This window comes from Fukomys damarensis, unplaced genomic scaffold (assembly GCF_012274545.1).
Source record: "Fukomys damarensis isolate Sample0158 unplaced genomic scaffold, DMR_v1.0_HiC HiC_scaffold_4, whole genome shotgun sequence".
NCBI lineage: Eukaryota > Metazoa > Chordata > Mammalia > Rodentia > Bathyergidae > Fukomys > Fukomys damarensis.
In genome coordinates, this window is record NW_022900916.1 from 56,350,480 (window position 1) to 56,366,086 (window position 15,607).

At 45.9% G+C, this 15,607-nt stretch overlaps 1 protein-coding gene across 1 annotated transcript in view; it reads right to left on the reverse strand.

Moving 5' to 3' along the window:
- Nxph1 (neurexophilin 1) overlaps window positions 1-15,601 on the reverse strand; it is a 289,544-nt gene extending 273,943 nt beyond the window's left edge. The window contains exons 1-2 of the mRNA XM_010632036.2: window positions 14,866-15,601; window positions 13,903-14,066 (exon numbers count right to left, since the gene is read on the reverse strand). Coding sequence (XP_010630338.1) covers window positions 13,903-13,956 — 54 coding nt within the window. The 5' untranslated portion in view covers window positions 13,957-14,066; window positions 14,866-15,601. The remainder of the gene's footprint in view (window positions 1-13,902; window positions 14,067-14,865) is intronic.
- Between the last annotated feature and the right edge of the window lie 6 nt (window positions 15,602-15,607).

The following is a 15,607-nucleotide window of genomic DNA, read 5'->3' on the forward strand; positions in this document are numbered from 1 at the left end:
CATCCTATTGCTTTTAGCCAATCACACCCTCAATGGCTCAATTATTTCCTCATCCATACAATGGGATGCTACTAATATTACTTGGATGGGTATATTAGTATATTAATATTAGGAATATTGATAGGAATTTACTAATATTAATAGTACTTATCTCACAGGGCTAACAAAAGAACTAAATGGACTAAATAATACCTTGGAAGGTAGCTGAGTGGTATAGCACTTGCCTAGCATGTCTGAGGTCTGAGTTAAGACCCCAGCATCTGAGAGAGACAGAGACAGAGAAATAGAGACAGCAAGAAGGAGGCAGGGAGGAAGGAAGGAAAGAACCAAAAAAGAAGGAAGGAGAGAGAAAGGAAGAAAGAAGGAAGGTAGAAAAGGAAGAAGGACTAACATCCTGGCATTATGCCCAGCTCAAGATGTGAACAGAAGGGAGGAACATTTTACATTTTATAGCCATTCCTGTAGTTTTTCACTTTCATATAGAATCCAAGACACAAAGAGTGTTTCTGTGAAGGAATTCCTTTTTTTCTTTTTTCTTTTTTCTTTATTGGTACATTTTAGGTATACAGTACAGTTACATTCATCATTTGGGATCTTGTATCCTTACATGACAGGTCTTGGTTCTTATTTTTCCCCCACTCCCCTGCCCTCCCTTCACCCCCTCCACCCTTCCCTATTTATAGAGACTTTGTTTTCATTTTTTTTTCCTTTTCTCTTATTTTTTTTCTTTTCGCTTCTTAGCTTGAGTACCAACTGCAGTGCCTAGGAAGGAGGCATCAGGAAGGGTGCATGAAATGGCCAATAAAAGATGTGTAGATCAGCAAAGAACAGGTATATTGTGTCTTTCATTCTACCAAACTAATTGATCTCGCCCTTCTCAGGAGTTAATATGCAGCCACATCCAGGTTTTCTGCTGGAATAAATTTCAATAGAGAAAAGTTACCTGGATCCTTTGGCCAAATGTCTCTGGATTTTAAAAGTCAATAGATTCTAAGTTTTTATTACATTGTGCTCAAATTTAAGAGAATTTCAAATGTTAAATTAAAAGCAAATACTGCTCATAAATTACTTGAAACTAAAATTGTATCTTAATAAATGTCCTAGGGCTGGGGATTTAACTCAGTGGCACAGTGCCTACCTGGCAAGATCCTGAATTTGATTCCTCATACAAAAAAAAAAAAGTCCTTAGTATTTTCCAATCGATATTAAAAGAACACAAGGATTCTCACTTCATTTAGGCAATTTATTCAATGAAGCTGCTGATTTATCTCATTTCCATGAATAGTTAGATAGTAGCTATCGAAATGGCCATTTTCTTCTGGCTTTAATCACAATGCCACATGTGGCTTCCTGGGCCCCACTTAGTGTCTTGACAGCAATCAACTAGCTGATCCTCCTGAGCAACTTCTTACTTACTGGATGGCCCTCGCGTACAATTAGTCCTGTGGTCATCACTAGGAGGACTGTGCTAGGAGCCCATGGAAACCTGACCCAGAAACTCCTCTCTAAAGACTAACAAGCTCTTTTCTTTTGTAAAATTTAGTTCACCATTGCCATGTTCAAGTCACTTTCTTAAGGTCCTTGTAAAGCATTAACTTAGTGAATCTTCAGTAATAACCAAATGGGCTAGAAAGAAGTTAGCCCCACTTTACAAATAAGGAAATTAAGTATTACATTTGCCCAAGATTACAGAATTAAGCAACTGCTTTGCCATTATCTTCCTCTCTTTGAAAATTTCTTTCCAATGCTGCTTCCCATGAGAATTTGCAGTGAGAGATCTAATAAAGACAGAAATTCTCAGGGGCCGGGGATTTATCTCAGTGGCCTGCCTTGCAATTGCAAGGACCAGAGTTCAATCCCCGGTACCAAAAAAAAAAGACAAATTCTGGGATGACTGAAGAGGAGTCCATTTTATCCCTCTTGTGGCAGTCTGCATTAAAACTCAGAAGTCTCTGTCTCCTTATCACCTAGTGTTGCTACCTGATCAGGTGCCACATGACCCACATTACTGAAAGCTGAGTAATGGTGTTTCAAAAGATATTAGTCATCTAGCTGGGGATTTAGCTCAGTGGCTCCGCTGCCTACCTTGCAAGCGCAAGGACCTGAGTTTGATCCCTGGTACCAAAAACCAAGGATATTAGTCATCTCTATGGATGCAGATTCTTCTTTAAAGACCCCCACTTTTTTCATCATTTACTCAAGCAATACTACTGAGGGAAAGGCTCTCATGTTGTGCAAATGCATCTGGCCATACATTAATCAGGTCCATTCCAATTGTGAAGGCTTTCCATGAAGAATGCAAGGCAGGATTGAACATCTCAGGCTAAATCATTCCTAGTTCATGCCTCCACACTCCAGGATATTTATTTAAGAGGCGCTGATACAAAAGTGATAGCTCAGCTCGTATATGCTAATGCTCAGCATTAGTGTGAACATGGCTAGAAAACAAGACTGTCTCTTTGGTGCAGTTATTCATAATTTTGCCTTGCTAAAACAAAAGAAATAACATTTAAAATCTAACATGAGACTCATCATTCAATTACATATTTCTTGTGGAAGAGGCAAAAACTCTGCCATGTTGTGCAAAACCTTCACGTCAATAGCAATTAAATGTTACATCCACACCAGGGAAGTAGTACACTGAGCACACATGAATAACTTCCCTTGATATGCAGTCATTGGTATCTTTCTCTGCATTTAATTCTGTAAAACCACAAATGATGGTGCCCTGCTGCAAGCAACTACTCACAAATTATTGGAAAAGATATTGGAGTGAAGGTATTTTATGTTTTCAATTGCAGAGATTAGGTAGACAGCCCTTTAACCAACCCTACAGTGGCTCCAACAACAAATCACAGCACATTATTCAGCAAATGCACTTAGGAATTAAAATTAAGGTTAATTATAGCATTTTCACTGAAAATCTTTCTAACAGAAAGTAAGGCGCAGCATACAACCCAACCCACAAATTTAAGAGAGTTCCATTTAGGATTGGGCAGTGTCAGCAATGCAGGTAGTAAGTTAGTTGAACATTGTTTCTAATGCAAGTTAGAAATATCGTTCCTAATTTAGAGACATAGCAGTGAATATTATGCAGAGAACAAAAAATAATATGACTATTCTAGTTAAAATTGGACTGAAAAGAAGGGGAGAAGGTTTTGAAAATTCCACCAGTGGTTTTTGCCATGCATAATTCTCAGTCTAATAAGGTAAGAGAAAAAATGCTTTCTTCCCACAAAAAAATGCACAATAAGGAAAAAAGATACTCATAGTGAGACTTGTAGCCTTTCTTAGAGTTCTACAAAGCAAGTAACAGAATAAGTGAAAAAATGTAGCTTTTGACTTGTGTTTAGAGGAAGAAAAGAATGAGGACCTCAAATTTTTCCAAATTCTGCCTGTGGAAAACAAGAAGAAATTTGTTTTTAACAATTTAATTTCATCCAGAAAGCCCCCCTATGAAGTTTAATACTGAAATGAAAACCTCTCTCCATTTACTTATTTTTCAATGCACATGAAAACCAACACTATACAACTACAGCAAATACAGTGCTGTCCGTTTTAAGAAAAACAATGAGGGCCAGGGATTTAGCTCAGTGGTTCCACGGCCTGCCTCTCAAGCACAAGGTCCCAAGTTCAATCCCGGTACCAAAAAAAAAAAAAAAGAAAGAAAGAAAAACAATGAAACAGTGTTGGAGGAATTTTCCTTCCTCATTTATGACCTCTTGGTGACCCATGAATCTCTTCAAAACCTGAAAAGATAATAGGTATACCTTTCCTGAAGTTTTGGTTATGTACTTGGATGTTACCTTGGAATCTTAGAAATGAGTTTCACGTGTATCAAGTACATAAAAGAAGGAGCAACCTTATGAGTGAGTCAGCACACAGAAATGGACAATAAATTTCCATCTCATTGTCAAACTCACTCAAAACATTCAGATACTTCACCGAGCCATTTACAACTAATGATTACACATGAAACTTGACTTTATATTCTTCCTATTCTAAATAGATGCAATATTTTATAAGGGTTTCACGAGTGAGTAGAAGATTGTGAATGTAAAGCAGTCCATTAATTTTATATAAGCTGTTTTATATACCTGTGAGCCTCTAATAACAGCCAGCTACAAGGTTACAAGGAGAGGAATCCTTTTCTAAAGTTCAGCCAGAGTATTTATATATAACTAAAAGTCCAGATATCATGCCAGGAATTTCTCTTTACCAAAATTGCTTTCATACTATAGCTGAAAATACTGACAGAAATAGGGCAACAATGTGTTGTCATCTGCTAAGGAAATAATGCTGTTAAACCGAAGTTGACATTTCAAAGCCAATAATTTATGAAAACAAAAGAATTTGCTATAGTTTCTCATGAAATCCTTCAAACCTTTGCAGAGCTCTGCATATGTTGTATGTATGTGGGGGGGGTGTGATTAAACACTTAATCTGCCAGTGAAAATGACTTGTCCAAACCAAGAAATTTTCTCCAAGCCTTTCTATTACAATTTTTGGGCAATGGCCTTTTGGAGAAGGAAGTAGTGCCTCATTCATTTTAGTCTGTGGTTTTCCATTTTGTTAAAATTCCTGCCAATTTGCCTTGTGGTATCTTGGTACTGGCTCTGTGTACAGCATGTAGGAATTTCTGCATTGTGGTAGGTTAGGGACATACAAAGCCAGAAAAATGTAGACCCTTCAAACTTTTCCAGTCAGCACTTTCTGCTCAGCCTCCTGCATTGTCCTTCACTCTGCCACTGTGTACATTTCTGGTGAGTGCTAAGTCTGGCCTTCAGTTATCTAAGGAGATGCTAGTAAAGGTCTTTTTCACTTTATTGGGATCTCTCTTTAAAAAGGTGACTATGGGAGCTGACCTCAAAAACACAGGCCTTTAGACCTGAGAAAAGTAATAATAGGACATGTATGTTAACATCAGAGCCAGCATTTTACTTCAATGTAAGCACTTCCTTAATTTCCCTTTCTCAGCATGCTATATAAATATAAATAAAAAGCTCTCCTCTGGATGTGTGTTACATATATCTCACAGAGCTTAATTATAAACTTCTGAAAATGAGGATGGTAGGAAGAAATGATGTCAGTAGATTGTACAATTCTGATACTTCTCCCCTAGCTCTCTATTATGGTAAGGAAACAAAGACACTCAGGTAATCACTACACCCATGAAAGGCTGGCTCTGAGGAAAAGAGCACCCAATGAGGTGGGCAGATAGTATCAGTATTTTAATGCCTGGAAGCCCACGATTTTTAATTTTGTTCTCATTAATGTTAATATAATTATGATAATTCTACTGCAATGAAAGAAGTAGGCCTTTATTTAAAGTTCTGCATCCAATTTCTCTGCAGCAGTTAATCAGCTGTGGCAGGGAGGCACCTGTCAGATGTAGTGCAGGCAATCACAAACACACACACAAACACACACTCACACACACACGCACACACACACTCACAAACACACACACTCACACACACACACACACACACGCACACACACGCCCCTCAGGTGACCAGAAGAACTAAGGCCTGCCTGTGTAGGACTAGAGTTGCATCCCAGCAGCTGGCCAGAGGGCAGCAACTTCTAAAAGTGAGAAATATTCTGCCAGGAATGCAGGCTGCAGATGGGGAAAGGCTTGCGGTACAGAAGGAGGACGCTGACAGTTCGGTCACCTCAATGAGTAGAGGTAAAGGCTAGAATTTCGCAAGGAGAGACTGAAAGGGGGTCTCGCGGGGCTCGGAGAAAACCCTGGAAGCAGAGCTTTCCTTCCCTCCCTTTCCATCCAGTCTTGGCTGCCTCTTCACCTCCAGATTCACTTTCTCCTCGCGAGCTCGCTGTCTCCGAGCTGACCTCTACGGGTGGGAGGTGTGTGCTGGCCAGCACTCTGCTCCTCTAACACTGCGGGAGCGCGTGGATGGGAGTCCCGGAAGCCCTGACTACAGCTGAGGCGAGAAAGCGGTCACAATTTCCCAGGCAACCTTCGCCTTTGACACAGACAACCCCTAGCGCCTGCACTTGGTACTTTCCGGCTGATTTCTGGATCTACTCCGCGTCGAGGTCGCTGCTGAGGAGCGACGGCGACACTTTAAACTACAGCACCGTCCGCCCGACCGCAGGCAGAGGCCGGGGAAGCGGGCGGCGAAGACCAGAGCCGGGAAATCCGGGAGGGGGTGGGCGGGGAGTGTGGTTGGTCGGGTTGGTGTTGTTGTTTGGTGAGTAAATACAGAGACTCCCCGCCCCATCCCGAGTCTAATGATGATAGATTCCCTGCCGCATCAGGCCCCACGCTGGTGAGCCTCGCCTCAGAAAATAATGAGGCTGCATCCCCATTCGTCTGCATTAAAAGCGAGCGAGGCACTTTCGATAGCAAATATATCGATTCCTTTGCCCCGGCTGTGGTGTGTCCGGCTCCCTGTGAATAATTACTGCTCCTTTAGAAATTCATAATAATTAGGACTCCCCAACCCAGTCCCAACCTCCTACTGCAAGGCCGCTTTTTAAAGGTGCCAGATCCCGGAGGAGCGCGTCTGGGTAGCTTCAGTCTTATTCCCAGCAGGTGGGTGATGGGGCAAGACTACCTCCTCCCACGCAGTTTTATTCTTCAGAGAAAGCTGTTTTCCCTCTCCGTGCCTCAGTTTCCTCATCTGTCAAATGAGGTTTTTATGTAGCTGAAGACAGTTCTTGGCTCTACGTTGCACGATGCAGGTTTCCGTGTGGAAGGAGGGTAGATTTAATGAACTGTAAGAGGGAGTGGGGGAGCAGGGAAAGAAAGAGCGGGGGGGGGACTGGGTGGCGATCACGTGACGACACAGCCTCAAGCAGGGTGGGGAGTACAAATCCTGGGATCTGACCTAGGGGCCTAGCGATTGGAGCCTGCTTTTCCCGAAAGACTGGCAGAGAAGGTGGATCATTGCTGTCGCGATCAGGCACAGGGAGGCGACTGCGAAACCTAGGACGCGGACTCGACCTTAAGGGCAGGGCCTGAGTGGCGGGGGCGGAGCCTGGGCGCTGACCGTGGTGCTGAAGTGCGGCTCTGCAGGCCTTGGCGCCGCTGCCGACCGGCTCCCCGAGACCCGGGTGGGCGGCCGAGTCTTCCAATTCTTTGGGGTAGGGGCCTGGGTCTGGATGCTAGAGTACTCCCCGTACACCTATTGGGTTTCTTGAGATCACCTGGGGCTCACAGTAGACCAAAAAGTGCTTTAGCTGTGGCGGCAGAGACTCAGGCTGGGAAACTCGCCCATCCGCAGGAGATCTGAGAATTTGGGAGGAGGACTCAGTTTCCCAGTCGAGGGCATGAAGCCTGTGTCGAGGAAAGTTCCTAGCTTCTTACTGTGGAAGACCACTTGAAATGGTCTTCAAAATCAACAGAGGGCAAGGGTTAAGACCTACAGCACGCTGTGCGGTGGCCTAGGGCTCCGGCCTCCCTTCGCTCCCTTTGCTGCAGCTGCTCAGGTCCCTTGAGTTGGAATCCAATTCCGGCGACGGGGGTGACGGAGGAGGCTGGCGGGGTCAGGTTCGGCGGGGACCGCAGAGCCCTTGTGAGCCAGTTTCTAAGGAAACACTAGGTCCTTCTCAGCAACAATTTGTCACATGGTGGGAAAAAGAAACTACAAGAAAAGCCTCCGGGTTCTCCATTCTCATGCAGATGAGGCAATACACTCTGGCCGCGGCCTGCGTCTCTCCCTCCCTACCGTACTTCCGGCTTGAACCAGTAAAATACCCCCATTAATTGAAAGAGGGAAGGAGCTGGCACCGCTTTTCTCTGGCCCGACCCGAGAGGCACGTGCTCCCTCTCGCCGTCCCTGCGACCACTCTGCGAGCACCATTTCAATGCTTTCCTGTCTCCAGAGGCCCAGCCTACGTGCCCAGGAACTTTCTATAATAAAGGGCCCCGAAAGGGGATTCTCTCCAGCACCCCACCGCTGCGCGCGCAGCCCCCTCCTTCGTAGTAAATAAAATACAGTGGGAGAAGCTGTTCCCAAAGTAGGTGATTAAGTTCTCAGCCTGCAGCAGAGACGCGGCGTGCTCCTCAGAAGTTTGAACAACAACCCGAGACCAGCGAGGGCAGGAGACAAACTTGGAGAATAAGCGGAGCGCTCTCATGCGCTCACTGGAGCACAAGAAGCCGCCAATATATATCATCTCAATAAAAAGCCGCTCTTGGAAAGCTTGCATAGTAATTGAGTCGGGCGCTCTTTTCTGATCTGAGTTGGCATTTCCTCATCTCGAGCTGACAGAGCCAACTCAGGAAATTGCTGGTAATATTCATCTGGGGAGCACTTTCATTAAACGTAATTCATTCGACTTTCACAATAAATTGAGTGACATCCTTACAGCGGAACCTTTTTATCCTTGATTAAGTGCTTGCCAGGCTTTGGTTTCCCACTTTATTGTCACATTCCTTCAAGCAGAGTCGTCAACATGCCAATGGGCTGCAGAAAAATGCGGGCGCTGTGTTTACCAAGCTCCGGGAGGGGTTGGTGCTGACACGGAGGAAAAGAGCTAGTCGGCAACTTGGCTAGAGAATAAATCAAGACCACAACATCCAGCAAAGTTGTGGTGAACCCAAACAAATTGTGGCAAGGAGAGCGCCTGGGCTGGCCCTGCCACTGGGCAGACCTGGAAACCGCTAGGCAGGCGGTCTCTCCAGCCTCCCGTCAAAAAGGCGACTACTGTTAAGGTCTTCCTAAAGCTCCTAAGAGACCTGGTTGCCCAAAAGGGACCTAATCAAAGGCAGGTACTTCCTTTTTTCAAAAATGCACACTTTCTAACTTGACACTTGAGAGCAGGCAAAGTTTCAGAGTTTCCATTGGTAGAGAAAGGCAAGAAGTGCCCTTCCTCACTGCCAGGGTTCCCTTTGGACTCTTGATACCAACGCCTCAGCAAGTGTCTTCACTGAGGGCTCTCCAGACCCCGGGTTCCAGACTGACAAGCACCTCAGTGTTTTTAGCCTGGGTGAACGGAAAAGGAACACCCCCTTGCCAGTGCGGAGCCCTTTCCCACTCCTCTCCCCCACCATAAACTCAAAGAAGCCCGGGAGAGAAAATTGCTTATTTGAAAAACCAATATCCAAATGCTTTCATCACTCAAACGCCCTTTTGAAAATATTGTTGACGGTGGTTATTATCCAGACAATGCTGTCAATTTTTGTCATCTGCAGAAAATCTTCCCTCGGATGGAAAGTGGGACATCGTGCACCAAAAACCCCAACCAATTTCCCTGCCACCGGATATATTTTTCACTCAGACAACACTTTCATTAAGGGGGAAATAGCCGTCCACAATTCAAAGCCAAATAGAAATCAACTTTGCACAAAGAGGAGCCACGAATTGAATAGCTTTCTGGGAAAACACCGCTAACAGAGTTGGAGCAATTCCGGTTCTCTCCCTCTAACACCCTCTAACACGGAAGGCCAGTTTCCAGAAGCTGTCACTACAAGGCCCCAGACAGACAATACTGGAGGATGTGGAGCAGGAGGACAACCCACCCAAGCCAAGTGATTCCCTCACACTTCAGAGAGCTCTTCCGGGGTAGATGAAGAGTTGAAGCTTTCAGGAAAATACTGAGGAAGTGGCCACCTCTCCTTCTTTCTCCCTAGAGCCCTAGAGCACAAACTGGGTTATCAGGTGGTGCATGGGCCCCTGCAAAAATCTAGGTTTGATGCTGTTTCAGGAAGGCCGATTAGGGTAGAAAAGTAGAAAATTTGGTAAGATAGGGGAATGTTCATACTGCCTCCAAGAACCAGCCTCAATATAAAGCACTTAGTAGACAGTGTTAAGTAGCCAACTCATTTTATATAGTGTGTTGCAGGAATAAGTTCAAATTGATTAAAACTTTCAGTGAGCAGCTGGTTTCATTTTCAAGAGAAAGAAATATACATGCCCAGTCCAGAGAACAAGACAGTGGTGATGGCTCTCTCCCTCTGCTTTCCCCTAACCTCCATGTTCCTCAACAGCCAAATTTTTTATGAGTGGAATTCACCAAATGGCTTGCCTTCTATCAGTGCAGAAGCAGTAGTCCTGCAGATATGGTAACCATTTTAAATAAACTCAATTTAGCACTTGATATATAATTCACATGTTAAGGACACCACACATTTAAGGGAATAAGTGTCTTAAAATGTTGTGCATATGGATTATGAAGAATTTAGTTACAAAATAAGCTAGATTATTAGCTATTTTAATTCCTAGAAGAAACAGTAAGACTTCTTCTCTTTACAGTCATGCTGTGGGTGTGTGACTGATCACAGTTAAGGCTCTCAACCCCTTGACAGATTCTCTCCACTCCGTTTCTGAGTAAGTTTTTCACAGGCAAGCCCAAGGAGTGCTCCCTGGACTCAGTTCTCTGTATGACTTTACCACAGGAAAACTCCCAAACACAATGCCACTTTTTTTTTCTTTTTTGCTGGAAGATGCTCTCCTTGTTCTCTGGCTTGCTCTTAGCTTGACCCACTGAGAATAGCTCAATTCAGGACAACCCCCTCCCACTCTTCACAGGAGGGAGAAACCACATTTTCCTACTTTATCCAGTGTGTGCTTCATGTCGGTTAAAATGCTACAACCCTGTTATCCCATTACACCACACTGAAAATATCCTGGAATCAGTTCAGAACTGACAGAAAAATAAAGGCTGCTGCAGGAATTGTTTTAACAGTTTTAGTAAGTCAAGCCATAAGTTTCTCTGCTATTGCATTCAGATCTTTAAATGTGGATTACAGAACACTGAATAAACTGAATTTTTCTTTACCTTTATTTTAAAAAGGTGCATTCTTGTGCCTTTGCATTTCTGGCCTGTGGTGATATTTGAATATTCTAGCTACTGTGCTTCAGAAGGCACCTCTGCAAAAGCCTTTCTAATTAGTTTCCCATTGCAATACTAAAATAAGCTTCCAATATGTTCTAGGACAGACCCTTTTTTCAATAAACACAAAGAAAGACCCAAAATCCCCAACCTAGAACAAGTGTTCAAAGAACCTGGGGCCAAGAAACATATTCAGAACATCTAACCAAATACAAGTATGAATCTGTAATTTAAACATAGTGCATTGATCTCCTGGATATAGAGTTGTTTTTCATAAGAAGTACTTCCCAAACCTGGGATCATGTATTTTTTCCTATTAGCAAGAATGTCAATATTTCTGTATATGAGACATGTAGCCAAGCCTTGCTTCTTGGACATAAGGTGGTAACTACTCCTTGGAAGATATAACTGGGATTCTATGGCATAAACAGAACACTGTAGGTATTAGCTGGAAGGCAAGGCACAGAGTTCTCCTGCCATCTAACCAGAGGTGTGGACCAGAAAGACCAAAAATTACTCATTAAATTCCTTCCCAGCTCATGCAAGTTTAAGGAAAAATTAAAGGTTTTGCCACCAGCATCTTCTTGAAAGGCAAGTTGGAGTGGCTCCTGACAAACCTGTATACATTTATTTCAGGGTTTTGCAAAGGGCTGGGATCTTCTGAGTGGCAGCTGTGAGTACCTGATGGCTCAGTTACTCTGTCTAGTGTTTAATGAGATAGCTGGAGGAAGAAACCTTGATCACCCCTTGATCTGTTCATTGCCCTAGATTTTAATCACAGCTCCTGATTCCTCTATTTGCCTAAAACCATCCTAATGTGACTGCTTGATTCACCCCCTTAAATTCATTTCCATGGTAAAAGTCAGCTCCCTTCTCCAAGAAAACAGCTTGGAATTTTGATGGCAAAAAGCCCTGGGATTACAATCTCTGGAAATATTGCCTTGGGCCACCTCCATCATCCTTTTGTTTTTGCAGTGTATGTGGTTTCTAAACCCCAACACACAAAACAACTTTAGATAGGAGAGAAAAGAATGGACTTTTCAATCACCTTCTCTATTTTATTGTTCACGTCTCATATTGTTCTGAGTGAAATTGGAAAAATTGTCTCCTTTCTCTGTATTGCCAAAAGGCATTCAGGTAATGAAGTCTGTAACTAAACGGTAATTGAATCAGCATAATTTGCACACTGAATGGTTTTCAAATGCTCCCAGTTTACAATTAAAGGAGAATTAATGCGCTTGTTGTTGAGAACGCAGCGCATTAGAATAAATCCAGCACTGTTGTTGTAATGAGTGGAAAACGGTTTAACTGCCAACAAACACATTTAAAATTTAACACAACGTATTGATTTCACTTCTGCTTTTGATAGATTGTTTTCCAAACTATCGAAATACTTGTTTCAAGCAATAAACTTCACCGTAGCTGAGCCCTTGCCCTGGGTGAAAGAAGAGCCGAAGGACATAAGAACATCAGAAGGTTCGGGTCACGGTAGAGGTGTGCGGAGGAGAGGCGCGGGCGGTTTCCAGGGTCAAGGGAATCATTAATATTCCCCCTTTTTCGCCTGCACGTTGCACTCGTCCCTCTCATTTCTCAGTAAAAATTTTCCGTCCAAACTTTCTGTTCTCCAACTCTGAGCTCTCAGTGGCACTGGGCTTACTGGACACAGCAGGGAACGAGAGTAACAAAAGATGGAAAATGGGAAGAACCCTCTTCGGCCCTACAGAGGAAAGGCCGAGACTTCGTAAGTTAGATAGGCTGTACTTTTGGATAGACTGCCCCAGCTTTCACCTGTTTACCCCAAGGTGTTCTGCGAATGAGGACGCTGATGCGCAGCGCCCTCTGGCGTCTGCGGCTGCTATGGTCAGGCGACAATGGTGCAAAGACAGCCAACCTTGAGATTGAAGCTGAAACCAGTTAAATACACATATTCTCTCTCTCTCTCTCTCTCTCTCTCTCTCTGTATTCACACAACTCTCAGCCTACAGTCACATGCAACACAGCAAGGAAGGCAAGAAAACGCTGTCAATGGCAATCTTTTTGCTCCCAGGCTTGTGGTTCTGAAACTCTTGGGGTTGCAGAAGGACAGCATCACCCCCAATCCTGTTCATCCAGCCCCGCTAGTGACTTCAGGATGCTCCATGCTCTTCATCCCTCCACAGAACCACAGATCAGTCAATGTATTCCTGAAGCCCAGGTTGAACTGTGGGGTTCGTTACACTGAGGATAACTTCACTACCAGACGTCAACATCCCTGGCCCTGTGAGAACCCAGGCTCGAAAGACTGCCCCTCTCTTTTGTTCAGCTCTTTGTCCCTAGCTCCCAAATCACCAGGACAAAACACTTCACCATGGAGTCAGTTCCAACACATTGCAAAGTCCAACATGCCCTTCAAATAAAACAACTCTGAACCTTGGAGAACCTCAGCTTTGTATAGGATGCTCTCCCTGGTGCCCAGGCCTACCATTCCCTGCTAAAGGGCTCTGGCACTGGAAGTAGGGCTTGGTTATTTGGTAGAAAAGAGAGATTGAGAGGAGAGGAGAAGGAGGAGTGCTCCTTTGCCAAGTACCTCTGAACTAACTCTGCTCAGGTGTTTGGGTTCAAGTTGTCCTGCCTGAACCCCTGTAAGTCAAAGAAAGTTCCCTGCACTTCTCTAAGTGCCACATTTCCAAACTGGAGGAGTGGGTGGGTAAAGTCACTTTCAAATTTCTGCTTTCAACCCCTCACCCCACCTCCTTTTCCGTTCCTCTAAATTCCTTTGATGAACTCCTGAGATTTCCGTGCCTTGGTTCCCTCTCTTTGCCTTCTCTCTCTAAAAAAAAAAAACACCCCCCCCATTGCACTACCTCTGTTTTCTGGACGCCCAGGATACCCTAGCTTTGTTCAGAACCAAGCTTAGAGAGGGGTAAGGGAGCAAGAAATAAGACTTGAGCCCTGGAAGATCCCGAAGGAATCCAGAGACCAGCTTCCCTAAGTTGCTCCAACAATCACCAAGAACGCTACTCTTATTAAACTGGCAGCCTCGCTGTCCTACCCTGGACCTCTAGCCTGGCCTCCTGGCCTGGGAGAAATTTCAGAGACTCCCGACCCGGCGAGACTTACCAAGTAGACGGCGGGCTGCAAGAGGAGAATCAAGTACCAGCACGCAGCCTGCATCCTCCCGCGTCTCAAACTTCCTTGGCGGTGCCTTCGCTGAGTCTTTGTTCCTTCAGAAACATAAATCCACCTGACATCCACTTTACGGAGCAGGGAGCGCTCTCAGCAGCCTAAATAGAAATGAAATTAGACCTCCCATGACCACGCGGGCAAGGTTAGGCTTGGCGATCAAGCGGGGAAAGAGCCTCGTGGCGGGGAAGGGTGGACCAGAAAAACCTGGAAGAGGGATAGGAAAAATTGAAAAAAAAAAGAATGAATCCAGCTCCCGGAACCAGTAGGCGCGCGTCCTGCAGGCAGGCGGGCCAAAGCGAAGGAGGAGAGGTGCTCCTCGAGCCTTGCACTTCTGGGGTGCGAGTTCCTGGGCGTGGAGACCGGAGGCAGCCAGAGCCGCGCGCGGGCTGGTTTCTAGCCCATTTGTCTCTGGCAGCAAGACCTGCACTAGTGTCTGGTCACCCGGAGGCCCGGACTAAAGGCGGCGGCTGGTTCCTCGCCAGCCCTGGCGGGGCTCACACGTACGCACCAGCAAAGAGAGAGATAGAGAGAGACGGGAAAGGCTGAGCAAGGGCAGTGCATGAAGAGAAGGGGCAGGTAGAACTGACCAGGCTTAGGAGCTGGACACCTCAACACTGTCGGTGAAGTGGGGGTGTGGAAGGGGACTCCGAATTACAGAAAAGAAGGGCTTACTTCACCCATTCGAGCCCCAAGAGTACAGAGACACATACGCATCCACAATCACATTTCCAGCACTACTTTTTTGAAGCTAAGGGGCACAGCCAGTTGCTAACTTCTGGAGTGGAAGCCTGCCCGGGCCTGTGAGGGTCGTCTGCCCACAGCCGGTGTCCTTCCTCTGGCCCCTTCCATCCTGCCCCAAGGTGTCCCTTCCGGGGAGTGAGGCTGCAGGGTACGTACCCCACAGGACTGGAGGAGAATCTGGCAAGCAGGGACCGCTCTGGGCAGGCTCCATGGAGGAGCTACTCGGGCCTGGCGTCTTCGGCGCCCCGGACGTGCCCTCCTCGGAGCTCCGTCTCCATGCTCGGGAGCGGATGGGTCCAGCTGCCTCGTCCAGCCTCAGCCGAGCCGGCGTCCCAGCGCTGGGGTAGCTTTCAGTATTGGATCGCTGCAGCCCGGGCTTGGCACAGTTGTGTTCACGGTGCAGGAAACTTAAGAGGCAAGACACGGAGGGGGAAGTAGATGAGGAAAGAGAGAAAAGGAGGGAGGGAGGGAGCAAAGGGAGGGAGAAAGGCGACTGCGCCGGGCTACTGCGCCGGACGGGCTGGCACTCGCCACGCTGGCTGGGGCGAGCAGCCTTGGACTCCGGCTTTACGCGGTGCAGGAAGGGTAGAGATGACTTAGGGGGAGGAGACTGGACATGAACTTGAGAGATAAGATACTAGCCTTTCGGAAGAAAAAAAAAAGCCACACGGCAGACGCGTATAGTCCTAGTTTCTGAAGGAGGGGTGGGGTGGCGAGGATTTGGGCTGGCGCACGAAGTAGCTGCGACTCCGCCCGGGAAACAGACCCAACTGTCCGGAAGGAGCCGGACTTGGGCGCTGTCCGAGGTGCTGCCCGGCCGCCGGGTGACGCTCCGAGCGCGCTTCCTCCCCGCGCCGCGGTGAAGATGATGTCTCCGCTCTGTCGCGGCTCGGCTGGG